At 37.7% G+C, this 15,178-nt stretch overlaps 1 protein-coding gene across 1 annotated transcript in view; it reads left to right on the top strand.

Moving 5' to 3' along the window:
* The first annotated feature begins 530 nt into the window (after positions 1–530).
* The window catches only part of col5a2a (collagen, type V, alpha 2a), a 42,589-nt gene continuing 27,941 nt past the window's right edge, over positions 531–15,178 (top strand). The window contains exon 1 of the mRNA XM_017469854.3: positions 531–804. Within this exon, the coding sequence (XP_017325343.1) occupies positions 714–804 (91 nt within the window). The 5' untranslated portion in view covers positions 531–713. The remainder of the gene's footprint in view (positions 805–15,178) is intronic.

Here is a 15,178-nt window from a genome sequence, read left to right as displayed (position 1 = left end):
TGTCAGCAACAACTACGTTTGCTGCCATTAAGATGGTCATAAAACCAGTCTACAGTCCTGCTTAGTAACAATTTCTGTGGGAAAAAATGGTGCACTCTTTAAAATGATTAGTACAGTATGTTAAAAGTATCAGAATGTTAAACCTGTTGTTTCATATTGACATTTTTTTAATCTAAAAAAATCTCACCATTTATTTCACGAGGAAGAATTGCATTGTGAACAGGGTTCAGTGCAACCACACATGTCTGTGATTGGATGTTTATGAGAGAGCACTGACAAAAAGGTGTGGAAAATTAGGGTGGTCAGCATTCTTCTTATTTGAAGTTGAGAGAGAGAGAGAGAGAGAGAGAGAGAGAGAGAGAGAGAGAGAGAGAGAGAGAGAGAGAGAGAGAGAGAGAGAGAGAGAGAGAGAGAGAGAGAGAGAGAGAGAGAGAGAGAGAGAGAGAGAGAGAGAGAGAGAGAGAGAGAGAGAGAGAGAGAGAGAGAGAGAGAGAGAGAGAGAGAGAGAGAGAGAGAGAGAGAGAGAGAGAGAGAGAGAGAGAGAGAGAGAGAAAGAGCAAGAGAGACAGCACAAAGTTGGGCTGGGTCTGATTGCTCCTCAGAGCAGGAAAAGCCTCAGTCTGTCTTCATGGTGCAGCGATAAACGTGGACTCTTTTACCCTCTCTCCCAAATTTTTTTTGCACAAAAGGAGGCTCATGTCTTGGATATAGACATGATGAGCTTTGTGCATTCCAGGATCTTCTTATTTTTGGCTTTATCACTGGCACAAGTACTGTTCGTGAAATGCCAAGACGGAAACAGTGGTAAGTCAAGCTAAGCTAAAAGATGTACTGATATAATTTTCCTGCTTTATTATTATACCTTATATAGCTCTTGTATGATGAGACCTGTGATGAGACGATTTACCATGTAACAATTTTCAACTCCACATAAGTTGTTCATTTCTTGGATGTGCCTTATCACAGAATTGTCTTAGAATGACTCATGAATGACTCAATGAAAGAGATGCTCAAATGTGTTCATAGTTGTTTTATCAGTCTTTCTAACTGTACGTTGGATTTACCACTTTTCATGATGGTTTTCTCAAAGAGAGATGGCTTGTCAAGCACATGTCATGGATTCGGGATCTTCTTGTGCAAGTTAGAACTGTTGAAGAAAGTAAAGCCTTTCGTGAATTCCCCTAATGGTGAATTAATTGTGATTAATTATTCTCAAACAGTTTTATCATTTTCTTCGTTTTTACAAGTCATGATGGTGAGGTTGACAAGGACTGTGTGATGTGAAATGGAAACAATGCAAACGGCGATGTTAAAGTCTTTACTGTTCTTTTTTGCTGCCCACTTCAAGATAATTATTTCCCACAGAACACTCCCCTGACATCTGCAGAATGTATTATAAGGGGTGTGAAACTCCACAGAGTGGAACACAGAGTACTCTCTTCCCTAAATTCAACAAATGACGTCCTTAGGAATTAAACGATGGGTTGGATTCAATGTGTTAAATAAGCTAAAAAGAATTAAATGATTTATTGTGGCCTTCACTCTTACTCTTAAGTTTTTAAAGGAGCACAGCTTCCATTCTAATCTGGGGCAGATGTTGTGAGTGAGACGTGCAGGATGAGAACAAGCAAGGGAAAGGAAGGGAAGAGAGAAAGGGAGGAAAAACACATCTGGACCCAGAACACCTGAGCACTATTATTTCAGTCACGCTGGGTGTTTTAGTAGATGTGAAACATATGACGTCATTTTTTCCCCCTCACTGATGTCACTCAGTCTACCCTGAGTTTTTGTTTTTTTTTAAACAGAGGCCTGAATTTTGAGCCTTAAAGATGACATGGTATGATGTATGGACGCACACTGAAATTGATGCTATTTTATAGCTAATTGTAATTTTTGGAACTGGAAATGAATATAGTAATACACTGTACAAAGTGCGCCACCTGGTGGTCAATGACATAACAGAGGTCTGTTTAAGAACTGGCAGTTTACATACTGTACATTTTTAAAGGAAAGGCATAATAATCTAGTCACCATTTTATATCAAGTTAATAATCATAATAATCATATTAAAGACATTATTTTCTTCTTGAACATACATAATATGTTCCTTTGGCAGTGGAAAGTTTTGTGTTTGTGAATGTGTTGTGAACAGGTCTATAAACATGAGATGAAACAAGATCAGACTAGTTTTCATGTCTGTGGTGATCTTTTGTGCAAGATAATTTCATTTAATAGTTCATTTTCAGCACTTGGTTGCCTGTAAAGTTATTCGCCGATGATGTACAGTGAAGTAAGATTTTTTTTTAGACTCTTTTTTTTTTACTCTCACCTTAATTCTCCATTTAAACATCAAACTGTTCGTCATTTTATTTGCACAGCACTAACCATAATAACTACTTTCTAAGTCTTGTGTCACTTCAGAATCAGAATTCTAGGTTAGCAGAATTTTTTTTTTTTTTTGGGTGTTCTGAGAAGGCTTTCTCGTAATGTTTGTAAATGTTACTTCAACATCTTTAGCTGCATGAACATTAACACTGACACGCTAACCAGGAACGTTGTGTGAGCACAACATTCCCAGTAACAATAACATTTTCTGTTGGGATGTAATATTTTAAACATTTATTTTGCACGCTTGCTGTTGGGAATTCCTGGTTAAGTCACAGGAACATCATAATTAATGGCGAGGATGAGCAGTTTGACATTTTAATCTTGAAGTTCTGATGCTGATAGATGCTGATAGAGTGTCTCTAAACTCACAAAATCACGACACTGAATGCTGTTGATTGTGGTTTCCAAGACCGTTTTTTGACATAGTATTTATGGACCTAGATAAGAAGCATTATGCATGATGCAAGTCTGAGCAAGAACTAATAAGTTATAATAAGTTGCAAACTGAGACTTTATATGGAAAATGGTGGATAGGAATAAAGAATGATTGCATGCTACAAGTGAAGAAATGAAAACCCAATGAAAATAAAGTATTGACCACAGCTGCCGTTGAGCTTTTGGACCACAACAGTAGCATTTATGTGTTTTGAAGTAAAAGAAATTACAGCTAAAATGTGGTTGTGGGAATCTGGGTTCTTTATAAATGCTGAAAGTACTTTTTTGTGGACGAGGCGTAGGAGGACTAGGAACAAAAACAACACGCCTGTTCAGGCATACAGTAAAGTCTTAATATTATTTAGCTATATGATGATATAAAATTATTGGCATTTTATATGACATGCAACCAGCTTAATGAGGAACAATTATGTAGATCTTTTTCCCCATACGTGGCATTTACATTCTCTTCATTATTCATGCGTTATATTTCAGTTCCAGACTTCCTCATGAGTCATGCCATGATGCCCGGAAATGACTCCGTCTCATGTTGGCTGAAGTGGAATTAAATCTGAATGCTTCCAAGAAACTTGCGCAGCTGAAAAAGTGCCATGTTACATTTGTTAGCGTGATATCTAAAGCAAATAAGGAGTGAGGCAGAACCCAAACTAAACATAGAGCTGAGAGTTTAATGGTTTAAATCCTTGTTCAGTGGCCCAACAGTGGCCACCTGGCAACTCTGGGATTTATCTGACAACCTTCCGGTAACTAAGCACAGATCCTAAACCGCTGAGCCACTGCCACTCCTCCCACACCAAGAACATGAAGTAGCACCTAAAGATTTTTGTGCAGTAAGTCTGGATTCTAATAATAAAGGATATAGAAAAAAGTGAAAATGTTAGAAATGGTCCATCTAGTGAAGTTGGTCTGCTTATGATTGTTAGAAAAACCTTAAGGACAGGCACAAACCTTCCATCCACACTTTGGATTACAGCCCTAATGACTTCTTCATTGTCTCTTTATCATCTTCAGCTCTTTACTTAGTATAAGAAGCACTGTAATCCTCTCTATTTCAGCCATCTTATAGTCACAAAGTCTGTCTAATAGTAATACCACTCATAAAGTGATACAATTTGTGTAACATATGGCACCATCTTAACAATTTTTATATACATGAGATATCAAATTCCTAATTCCATCACCGTTTTTTTGATCCTCAAAATTGGTTGCAGTCGTTGTTACTTTACTTTACTTTAGTCTGTTCTAACATAGCTCAGCGTTCAAGTATGCGAACTCAACCAGGTCTGCAACAACGCGCTGATGGAAAACATGTGCTGCATTTTTGAGCGATGACTTGATGACTTGCCTCCTTTGCTTCCACCAGAAAAAAAGCTCACCACATTGGAAAACGTGATCTTCAGCTCAGCCTGAACTGGAAAAGCCTTCACATGTAACCCACAGTATCTATCCAAACCTACTGCGATACCCCTCGATGTCTGAACGGCATGGATGATAGATGTTGATCCTGCTTATGAGGCTGCTCTATGGGAACAATTTTTAAAGTAAATAAAAAGCAGAGCTGGGGGATGACTTCCAGATGTCCAACTGGTTGCTTTGGCAGTTATTAGAAAACAAACGATGGCTCCCAAAACTCAATTTGGGAAGAAGTTGTACTGCTGATGTTAGAAACATTGTGTCCGAGAACAACCGAAGTTGGAAGAACATGAAAAACCCAAGCGTGTTGTGGCATAGTCAGCTGGAAAATGGTGGAAATTATTGTGAGCTCCTTTATCATGAGCAAACCAGTCAGCTTTTGCAAACAAACCAGAAACCAATCCTCTGCCCCTCCTCTCTGTATATCAAAGGGAGTGATAAGTTTCTGATTATTCACAGCCAACCATTTAGGATTATAATGTGCGAGAAACAGATGGCTAGCATTGCTGAACATGTAAAGGTGGGTGAAAGGCAAATGGGGGTGTTAAGCCCCTGTTAGACTGATTCACAAGCTCTGCGTGTTTACACAGCTGTTTTCATTTGCCTGAAGATCATGTGGGCTTGTCTCTTTGAGTAGATTAACCATATCTAACTGTCTTTTAATCCACCACATCACCAACAAAAATTCCATGATAGATCATTTTTTGTTCCACATACCCAGATTGAAGACATCAAGAAGTGACGCGTGATCATCAGGAAGGGTGTAGCAGCTCATTAACGAACACCTTTAATGACAGATATGACCATAGCTCTGAGAATCTACCAACATAAAACCAACACTTACCTTCCAGCTAGCAATTTTATGTTAGCAGAACATCTTATAAATGCTATGTTTCTTGGATCTTTGTGTACAATCTGTCAAATTTTCTAGGTGTTCTGAGTTCTTAAATAAGACATATATCTACATTATCGAGTCAGTACAAAAACATCTTAGACTTCCAAACTTTAGTTTTCCAGCACAAAATTAAATGTTACAGAAACATGTTCGAATGTCAGTAAAGAAAGCAGTATATTATGTAAGAGACCACTTTTCAGACAAAAAAAAAAAACATAATGAAGGTTGCTGGGTTTTGATGCAAAAACCCCCCAAAACAGTTCAAGTCTCCAGAAGAACTGTGGCTGGTTCTGCAAGATGCTCACCAAAACTTACCAGCTCATTTCTATGCACAAACTGTATCTTAGACAATTTTTTGGTCCAACATTTTTAGCTATAGGAACGTTAATGCTAATGTTTAATGTTTAATTAATACTTTGTGTAACTAGGAACTTACATACTTTGTTTGTGCAACTGGGTTGTGTGTCAAGGTGGTAAAAATACTAAATTTCTCAAGAAAAGCACACTTTTTTTTATAAGTTAATTGACTTTTAGTTACTGATAGTAAATTAGATGGTAAATCAAGGAACTGATGAACGTGAAAAGAAAGTGAAATAACAGCAACTATGTCTAATCTCTCAAATATTAATTAGCATGAAAAGAACTCTGACTGTACAAATGTAGTGTAAAAGACAAACGTTTTACCAGCAAACAACACAAGTAAAGTACAAATAAATGCTTTGCATTAAGTTACTTCACACCCCCTGTTGTGTGAACACTCTAATAAGATTGTTAAGCTAGCCATTATTACATCAGACATTTTATAACATTGCAGGAAAGTTAATGCCTAACCTTCTTCGAACTTGTCAAATACTTACTGAACAGTCTAGTCACATACTTTGCTAGCTGTTCTTCAAACTAACTTCTTTAAACCCTTAAAATCATGACTAAGAAAGGTGATTGTGCTAGTTGCATTAGCATGACACATGAGTCAGCAGAGCTGGCATAGTTTCTTATTCCTTTCTGCAGAGTCCTGTACTTGGTGATTATGTGTTCTGGATGCTGTTTAAGGAATTATGTCCTTTTCCGCTGCTTATGTGGACATGGGATGTAGCTAGCAATTATCCCAATTCCTTATATCCAGTTTTGCGGACAGAGCAGAAATTTATTCTAACTGATCTACCAATATGTGCCATATACATGATTCAGCATTTATGGAGACATGTTGAGTTTTGCATACAGGGATGTAGGTTAGCAGTGCATCAAGAATGCTAATGATCCCCAATATAACGTTCATACTAGAAGCTAGAATTGCCAAGCAGCACATGGTGCCTTTGGTTGCACTAACTCCTTCACAAGGCTTCTTTCCCCCCAACTATCAACTGAAAGGATTACCAGATTGCAGAGAAAAGAGTTGAACTATATAAGATAAGATAAGGACAGGGAGTGAGGGAAGGTTGTATCAAGAAATTCCTTACAGCTATTCTCCATCATATCTAGCTAGTTATCATGAGGGAGGAGTTTAGGAACTCAGGGTCCTTGAGATGGGCTTACAACAACAACAACAAAAAAACAGGATGAATCAAGAACCCTAAAACAATAATTATTTCCTATAGACTGACCTTTGAAGGCTGTATGTAGAAGAGTGTTTCCAAAAAGGGTTCCAAGTAAAACCTCTTTTAGGAAACCAAGAATCCTTAAGAATCCAGAGAACCAATGAAGAACAGTAACACACATATACACATGTACAGACCTTGTGTAGCTCATCCAGGGTTTCCCTTACTTATACAATATTTACAGGTTCAGGTTGTGACATATATTGAACATTACAGTCACTGTATTTTTAATGTATTATAAAAAATCTTCTGGCAATAATAGCAATACTGTTAGTACATGGGGATTATTTCAACACAAATGATATCTAAATCAAATTTACAATCATCATTTTAAAACTATGAACAGTCCTAAATTACTTATCGTGGAGAATTGGACAGGGATTGAGGGAAGTGAGAGGACTCATCAGGGAGTGTATCCTGATTATTCTTTTTAAATTTCATTTTATTTTATGGCATTTGGCAGACGCCCTTATCCAGAGCGACTTACATTTATCTCTTTTATCTACAATTATTAATACCCCCCCCTCCCCGCTTTTTAAATTTTTTTAAGCAATCTATACTACTTTGATTTCTCTTTCATTTATTTTATTCTTTATTATAAAGATGTCAGTTGAGGTGCCATGGACTGTACCAACATTAAACATAGTTCATATAAATATAGCAGATGTCTGCAAAGTACATATGTTTAGGGATTTTATAGTGTGGTCGTGGTTCTTGTGGATTTCATGAGCTGTAAATGTGGATGAGGATGTTTTTCTTTAACATTCAGCATCTGTTACAGCATGCGCTAAAGTTCATGTGACAAGCAAAACGTCTGAATTTAAGGTCACTGCTAGATAAAAATGATAACATCGATGTGGGGTCAGGGCTTGTGCAAGGTTGCTTTTTATTTTTTACAGTTTCTAATAGAAGACAGTTCCCCAAATATCCTTTACAATAGCATCTGTGTGATGTTAAATATGTTAAATATGATGGAGTGTTCTGTCATAAGAAAATAATCAACAGGCTTGTTTAACTCCTTTAAACTGTTACCACCAAAACGTCGATAATATTACTATAACAGCATGTCCATAAGTGTTTTAATCCTCTTATACTACAGCCATTTTTATTTATTAAAGAACGTATAATACTTTTTATTTGTTTATAGTTACATTTGATGTTGTGAACCATCCATAAAACAAGTTAATTCCTGTTCTTCTTACATTATAGCAGCTATAAACACTCTTTCCCTCATCACTCTTTCTTTTTGTTTCTATTTTGAAGTTAATAAGGCAAAAAGCACAGCTTTTCATGTTACTGAGAAACCCCAGAGCCCTACGTTCTTAAGTTTCCAGTGTCTGAAAACGTTATCTGACTGTTTTAAAATGCTGACATTGGAGATTTGTTTGAGAACTGCTAAACAAACATCTCCTCACAGAAGCCTTCGCCATTACAATGACACAATAATAATAATAAAAAACTGTTTATTGAGTGTCTAAGTTATTACGATAGAAACAAAAACTTATTAGCACGAAAGCATTAATATAAACCTGAATGAAACAGTGCTGTGTTATTAGAATTAAGTTTTATAACATATTAAAATTTCAAAAGCAGTGCTACTGATGATTCTGAATTTAGCCATACTGTTTGCACCTTTTGAATTATTGTACAAATGTAATGGTTCAGTCTGCTTTCAGATGACAGTGATAGATCAGGTATCTTCTGTTGTCTGACTGACTGAGAAAAAAAAAAAAAAAATGATTAGCATCTCACCGAACTAAGTTTTACTATTGAATTCTTTCCTAAAGGACTTTGACATAACTGTAGTGTAAATGAAACAAACTGGGTGTGAAATCCCATACCAAAACAAAAATCACTCTGAAAGTCTGACAAAAACTCAGAGAGTGTTTTGGAAATGCAGTAAATGAAGTCATCTAAACACTTTAACATTGTGTGCTTTTTGGAATTGTAATGAGACTGTGTTGCAAATCATGGACCCATCTCGAGTCCCTCTGCACCAGACCGGTTTATGTGGAAATGTCTGCATGGGTTAGTAAGTTTTGGGCCAAGGCAGGTTTGATGGTGTTACCGTATGGAAAACAGCACTGTGCTGCCATGTGTTTTGACTAGAGACATCTGCCGTCAAGTAGAACACTCATCTTGTATTTAAGTTATAAAATTACATTTAAATCGAGTAACACATGTCTTGTTATTAATTTGCCTTTTGTTCTTTTGGCTGAAAGTGAAGAACGTGTTCTTGATCAATACACTCTTTAAATAGAAATCATGGAAGGAACTAGAAAACCGGGGCTCATGTATAATACTCTGGTTTTGGGGAAACACTTGGAAAAACCATCCATCCATCTTCTATAGCACTTATCCTACAGCGTCTTGGGGAACCTGGAGCCCATCCTAGGGAGCATCGGGCACAAGGCGTGGTACAGTCTGGATGGGGTGCTTAGCAATACCTTTATAAGTTATTCAGAACATTGTGGTGTGGTGTGTTATTCATGCTTATTGGGCGTATTAGCTTTTATTAAAATGCATTTAAAATGAAATAAGTTGATGTTTCTAATCTGATAAGTACAACTGCCACTTGTGATCCTAACCATATTTAACCTAACTTCATCAGTGGCACATGTGAGGATCTACATTTATTTTTTCCCATTCACATCTATTTAACCATGGACCATAATAGAACTGTTTTTCATATAATCCAGTTTACTGTATTCTCATTTATTGCTAATGTGCTATGAGGCAAAAGAGACATAAAGAGAAACCTAAAACATCTCTCCAAAGGAGGACATTCGTCACTTTGTTAGTAAGCTTGTTCTCGAGTTATCTGCCCTGCAGGAAGTTGACCGGTATTTCCTGTGGGCAGAGGGATGTTTAATGTCTGGGTCTGAACAGGGACAATTTCCCATGTGCTTTTTTTTCTTTTTCCTCATAGTGCAAGGTAATAAAAATGTAACATAATTCTACATTGTACGAAAGCAATATTTTGCATTATTAATTTTCATCAAGGATGAAGTTAGCTTGCAAGATCTTATTTTGATTCCTTCAACCCTTGCCAATGAATTGAAATAATAGTTTTTACACATGAGCATTACAGCTTATCAATTTTCCTTTATTTATTGACATTATTTCTTGTATAGTTATATATTGTTATTATAATGTTGTTCATAACTAGTGCATAATATGCATTATGCTTATAATAAATGCTTGATCTTGAAATAAAGTTTATAGAAGATATACACTAAGGCTACATTGTGTGCACAACTTCCTTTACTCATAATGGACATTCATGAACTTTGATTTTTGACAAAAGTTGAAAAACCTTCTGTTGAAATAAAAAAAAAAAATGTTAGAGTTAGAGAGGTAATCCCTTCCGTCCGGAATAAGCTTCTCACACAACACGCCAAACCAGCTGCTTATGACTATTAGGAAAAGTATGCATAAGCTTAAAAGAATACACTGTTTCTAGATCATAAAAACAATCAAGCATGATCCTCAGCAGCACGATTTTCACATTTTTAAACATTGTTCCATGCACGATGGACTACACTGAGTAGTTTTATGAATTACTGCAAATGATAAGGTTTCCAATTTGGATGAAGGCATGTCCTATCATTTTACCTTGTTTCCAGATTGCAACATTAGTTCAGCGACATGACCTTGTAGATCAAATGAAAACACAGAGCTGTTACTTGCCGCCTACAACATTCCCAGCATGCAGGTGCTTTTTTTTTTTTTTTTGTATGATTTAATTTCCACAGTTGAATCATGGGACCAAAAGCTCCAATGTTCACTGTCCAAAACGGTATTTAAAAATTTTGTCAACAATGTCATTCAAAGTGTGGACTTTTTCTATAAGACAGTGAAAAAGCAACTTCAGATTCGTGTTGCCATACATTGCCTTCTACATATAACTTCTGTAAAATACAGAAAAAGTGGAGAGGCCTCTTTTTGTTACTATGCGTCATGTAATATCGGAGAAGGACTAGAAACTACATTTCCCATCAGCCATTGCACCATGTCACATGTCTCAATTCACCTGTTTCACGTTTAGCTCATTAGCAGTTGTGTGTATACAGCCAAGTTCAGCACTGCACTGTTGTCTTGCATTGCTTGTTCTGTCCCTATGTATCACGTTATGCACGTCTTTGTTCCATGTAAGTCTTGTGTTGTGCTTTGTTTGTTACTTTATTAAACGTTTCACTTATATTCTGCAAGAACAAATAAATAGATGCAGCAGATTTTTTTCAGCATGCAAAAGGCCAATTTAGAAAGGGAAAAACTGAGGTGGGAGAAGGAAGGGAGATTCTGCCTGATCAAGGCCAATTGGGAATGACTCGACATGATGTACTCCCTCAGGGAGTAGCTTGAGAAGAAGCCTTCCAGCCAGGCTGAAAACATCTCCCACCCTCCCTGCCCCACCAAGGACATCGATCTTCCTCCCTCCCCCACTGTGGATCTCGTTCAGCCTGCCGAGTCAATGGAGAATGTTGTTCAGCCTCCCTGCTCGACTGAGGACGCCGCTCTGTCTCCTTCTTCAGCTGAAGACATTGCTCCGCCTCACAGTGGGGCCAAGAGCTCCCTTTTATTTCCCTGCTCTGCCGCGGACGTCACTACGCCAGGCTCCACTTCAGACATCGCGCTGCCTTCCTACTCCACTAAGGACGTAGCACTGCCATCCTGCTCAGCTGAGGACGTAGTGCTGCCATCCTGCTCGGCTGAGGACGTAGCACTGCCATCCTGCTCGGCTGAGGACGTAGGGCTGCCATCCTGCTCGGCTGAGGACGTAGCACTGCCATCCTGCTCGGCTGAGGACGTAGTGCTGCCATCCTGCTTGGCTGAGGACGTTGCTCTGCCTTCATGCTCTGCTGAAGACATCGCACCTTTTCTTTGCTTTGCGCTATAGGTCGCTCCCCCTTCCTGCTCCACGGAGGATATCACTCAACCCTCATGCTTCACGGAGAGCATTACGCTCCCTCTGGCCTCGCAGAGAACTTCGCTCCCCCTTCTGGCCTCGTCGAGAGTGTTGCTCCCCTCTCTAGCTTCATGGTGAATGTCGCTCCCCCCTTGGGCTCTGCCTTGAGCTTTGTTCTCTCTGCCATCACTCCGAGCTCAAGCCAGGCTGGGGATATCATGTCATCTCTCTGCGGTGCAGAAGAGACAGACCTATTTCTGAACCTCAGTGAAGACGTCAAGTGTTCTCTATCCAGCCCTGTGAGGGCTGACACACAATGGAACTCTGACATGCATAGGGACATCTGGTCTGGGGATCCAGGACCCCCTCCTGAATTAATTACGCGCTTGGGGAGCCGTGTGTTAAGGGGGAGGGGGGTTCTGTCTGTAATATCGGAGAAGGGCTAGAAACTACGTTTCCCATCAGCCATTGCACCATGGCACAATTCACCTGTTTCACATTTATCTCAATAGCGTGTGTGTGTGTGTGTGTGTGTGTGTGTGTATGTGTGTGTATAGCCACGTTCAGGACTGCACTGTTGTCTTGCATTGCTTGTTCTGTCCGCATGTATCACGTTATGCTTGTCTTTGTTCCATGTAAGTCTTGTGTTGTGCTTTGTTTGTTACTTTATTAAACCTTTCACTTATATTCTGCATTTGCATCTACCTTTAATTTGAATCGTGACACTGTGCATCAGAACAGAATACCTTTTATTAAGCAGTCAACCTCTATAAACTCTGTTAAAAAAAGATTTGAAAATATATATATTTTAAATATAGCATTTGATCATTTTGGTATTTATATTTAATTTGGTATTTATTCTTTATTACTATATTATTTATCATTTTATTTTATGCTAATTTTGTATATTCATATGATACATTATTGTTATAATTATAATTATTATGATATATATATATATATATATATATATATATATATATATATATATATATATATATATATATATATATATAATATTACAATATAACAATACGTTATTATTAAGCTTAAACCAAATCCTGACTAAATTTACATATCAACGTATTAATGTTATACCTTTTAAATAAGTTTTAAAGATCCACTGCATTACTTTTCCCAGGTAAAAGAGACAAAAGGTGTAAAAGGGTACCACTCCAGTGACATGCAGTCCAGTTTAATCCCTGCATAATGTTTACTTGACCATGGCTTGTATAAAATTTGAAAATTTCACATAAGTGCCCTACCTCCACTCCCTAAAAAATTGACATCATTGGACCATGGCAGAGCTTCATGGCATGCTCAGGCTTCTTAAGAGGCCCCTTGAGAGTGCTGTGCACTTCCTTAGCCTTCAGAACATATACCTTGTGTTTGAAATGTTAAAACCAGAGGGCTCGGGCCTCGGCTTGTTCAAAATCTCTTTCTTTTTGTCTTTGTATATGCATTCTGTGAGCAAACAGCCACAAGTATCATGTGCTTTTCAAGGTAGAGAGGGACAAAGAAGTGCTAATGAAGTGAAGGGGAATCTGGTCAGCTTGGAGTAAATATTTATGAAAGACCTCCTCGTTTTGGGGCTGAGCCTGCAGGCGTAAGCAAAAGAGTTGTGGCAAAACAGCTGTGGGGACTCTGTGAGCTGTCACGTACTGACTTATTAAACAGAGAGGGTAAAAATCGTGAGAGTGGAAAAAGCACTGCAGGAAATAAGGACTCTGTTTATATCGGTCAGCTGGAAAGAAATATGTTTTATGAAAATCTAGACTGGACACATTGTATAAATGTGAATGCTTTCTTCATTGTTGTTTCTTTTGTTTTTAAGAACTGCTGTAATCATAAAGACCTGTGATCATCCTGTGCTCATTTCAGCACAAACTTAGTACTGCTTGTCTTTACTCTCCTACACCTGTATATTGTACTGATTTATAATCCCACTAACCACTGTCACTCAGAAGAGGAGTCTGGTTTGAGTCTGGTTTCTCTCAAAATTTTCTCCTTATGTTGCCTTAGGGAGATTTTCCTTGTCCCCGTCACCTCTGGCATGCTAATTAAGGAACCGGAATGTACGTCTGGATTTCTGTAAAACTTCTTTGTGACCATATCTACTGTTAAAAGCACTAAAGAAATTAAATAACATGTAATCAATTTTATTGGATGTTCCTATCAGGTATTTTATGTGGTTATTTTCAGACAAAAAAATACGACACAGTGAAACCTTTTTCTTGGCATATCCCAGCTTGTTGGGAAACTAAGGTCAGAGCACAGGGTCAGCCATGATACAGTACCCCTGTAGCAGAGAGGTCTTGCTCAAGGGCACAACAGTAGTAGCTTGACAGTGCTGCGGCTTGAACCCCTGACCTTCTGATCGGTTAACTAGAGCCTTAAAAGTTGAGCCTCCTTTTTATTTAAAAAATAAATTAATAAAAAAAAAAAATTAAAAATGCTACTGGAAGCAGAAAACATAAAATAAAATTTTGTTCATGGCATTTTTCTCATGGCACTTGGACAATTCATCCTCTAATATCTGTACCATATTTAAAGGGCAACAGTACAGGCTATGTAAATATTAATACAACCCAGTAGATAATAGAATTAATTATTTTTGGTTTATATTCAGCATCAACAGACAAAAGAGGTAATCAAATATTAAAGTGCTTATGAGACTGAAATGCATAAGTATTAAGACAACATTTTAAAACCTAAAATAACATTTATGTTCTCAAATAAGGGATGCCGTTTGAATAAATGTTTCTTAGATGTGAGGTGTACAAAAGTCTCTTATTCCCTTGTGCCTAAGCTTTTTTTTCTTTGAAGGTAGACTCTTACTGTGCTTGTATACATTCATTCTTGACATACTTAGTAGGCCTGAACTAATACGTCAGGGATAATAAGCTTTCTCAGAGCATATAAACAAATGTCGTGGTCTCAAGCGTGAAGCATAAACAGCTTACAGAGAGAGAAATGTTGTTGATCTGGGATGAGCAAACGCCACGATGCAGATTGTCTATACATTCTTGGAAGATGCATGTGCATGCTTCACATGAGAGGATATGGAAAACAAATGTTTGGATATCACCAAGACTCCCATGCACGATATGGCTGCAGATGAGACTGTGAGGATAGTCTAAAACATTTCAGACGAGTGTGTTTGTGCAGATGGATTAGATTGAGTTTTAGCTTTTGTAGTTTGGAGTTTTCTCATGAGTAAAAATACCAGCGGTATAATTTTTATGAGACAAAAGTGGGAAGTAAAAGTGAAGTGAATTTGTGTGTCTTCCCAGCGACTGACTTTTTAATGTTCATTTGAATGATAAAACTGGGCAAACAACCTGTAATTATGTTGGACTTCTGAAAAAGTTAGGGCATTGTGATCACGACCAGAAAAGCAGCAAAATTGCCACAGATGGCAGAAGAATAACCACTTGAAGATCTATGGTGTGCTTTAATCTTCATCCTGGTGTTTATTTAGAAATTCTGTAATGATACCATAGATTACATGTTATCTTGACT

This window comes from Ictalurus punctatus, chromosome 6 (genome assembly GCF_001660625.3).
Source record: "Ictalurus punctatus breed USDA103 chromosome 6, Coco_2.0, whole genome shotgun sequence".
NCBI classification, from domain to species: domain Eukaryota; kingdom Metazoa; phylum Chordata; class Actinopteri; order Siluriformes; family Ictaluridae; genus Ictalurus; species Ictalurus punctatus.
Note: the sequence above shows the minus strand (reverse complement) of the source record. Positions and strands in the feature narration are given on the sequence as shown.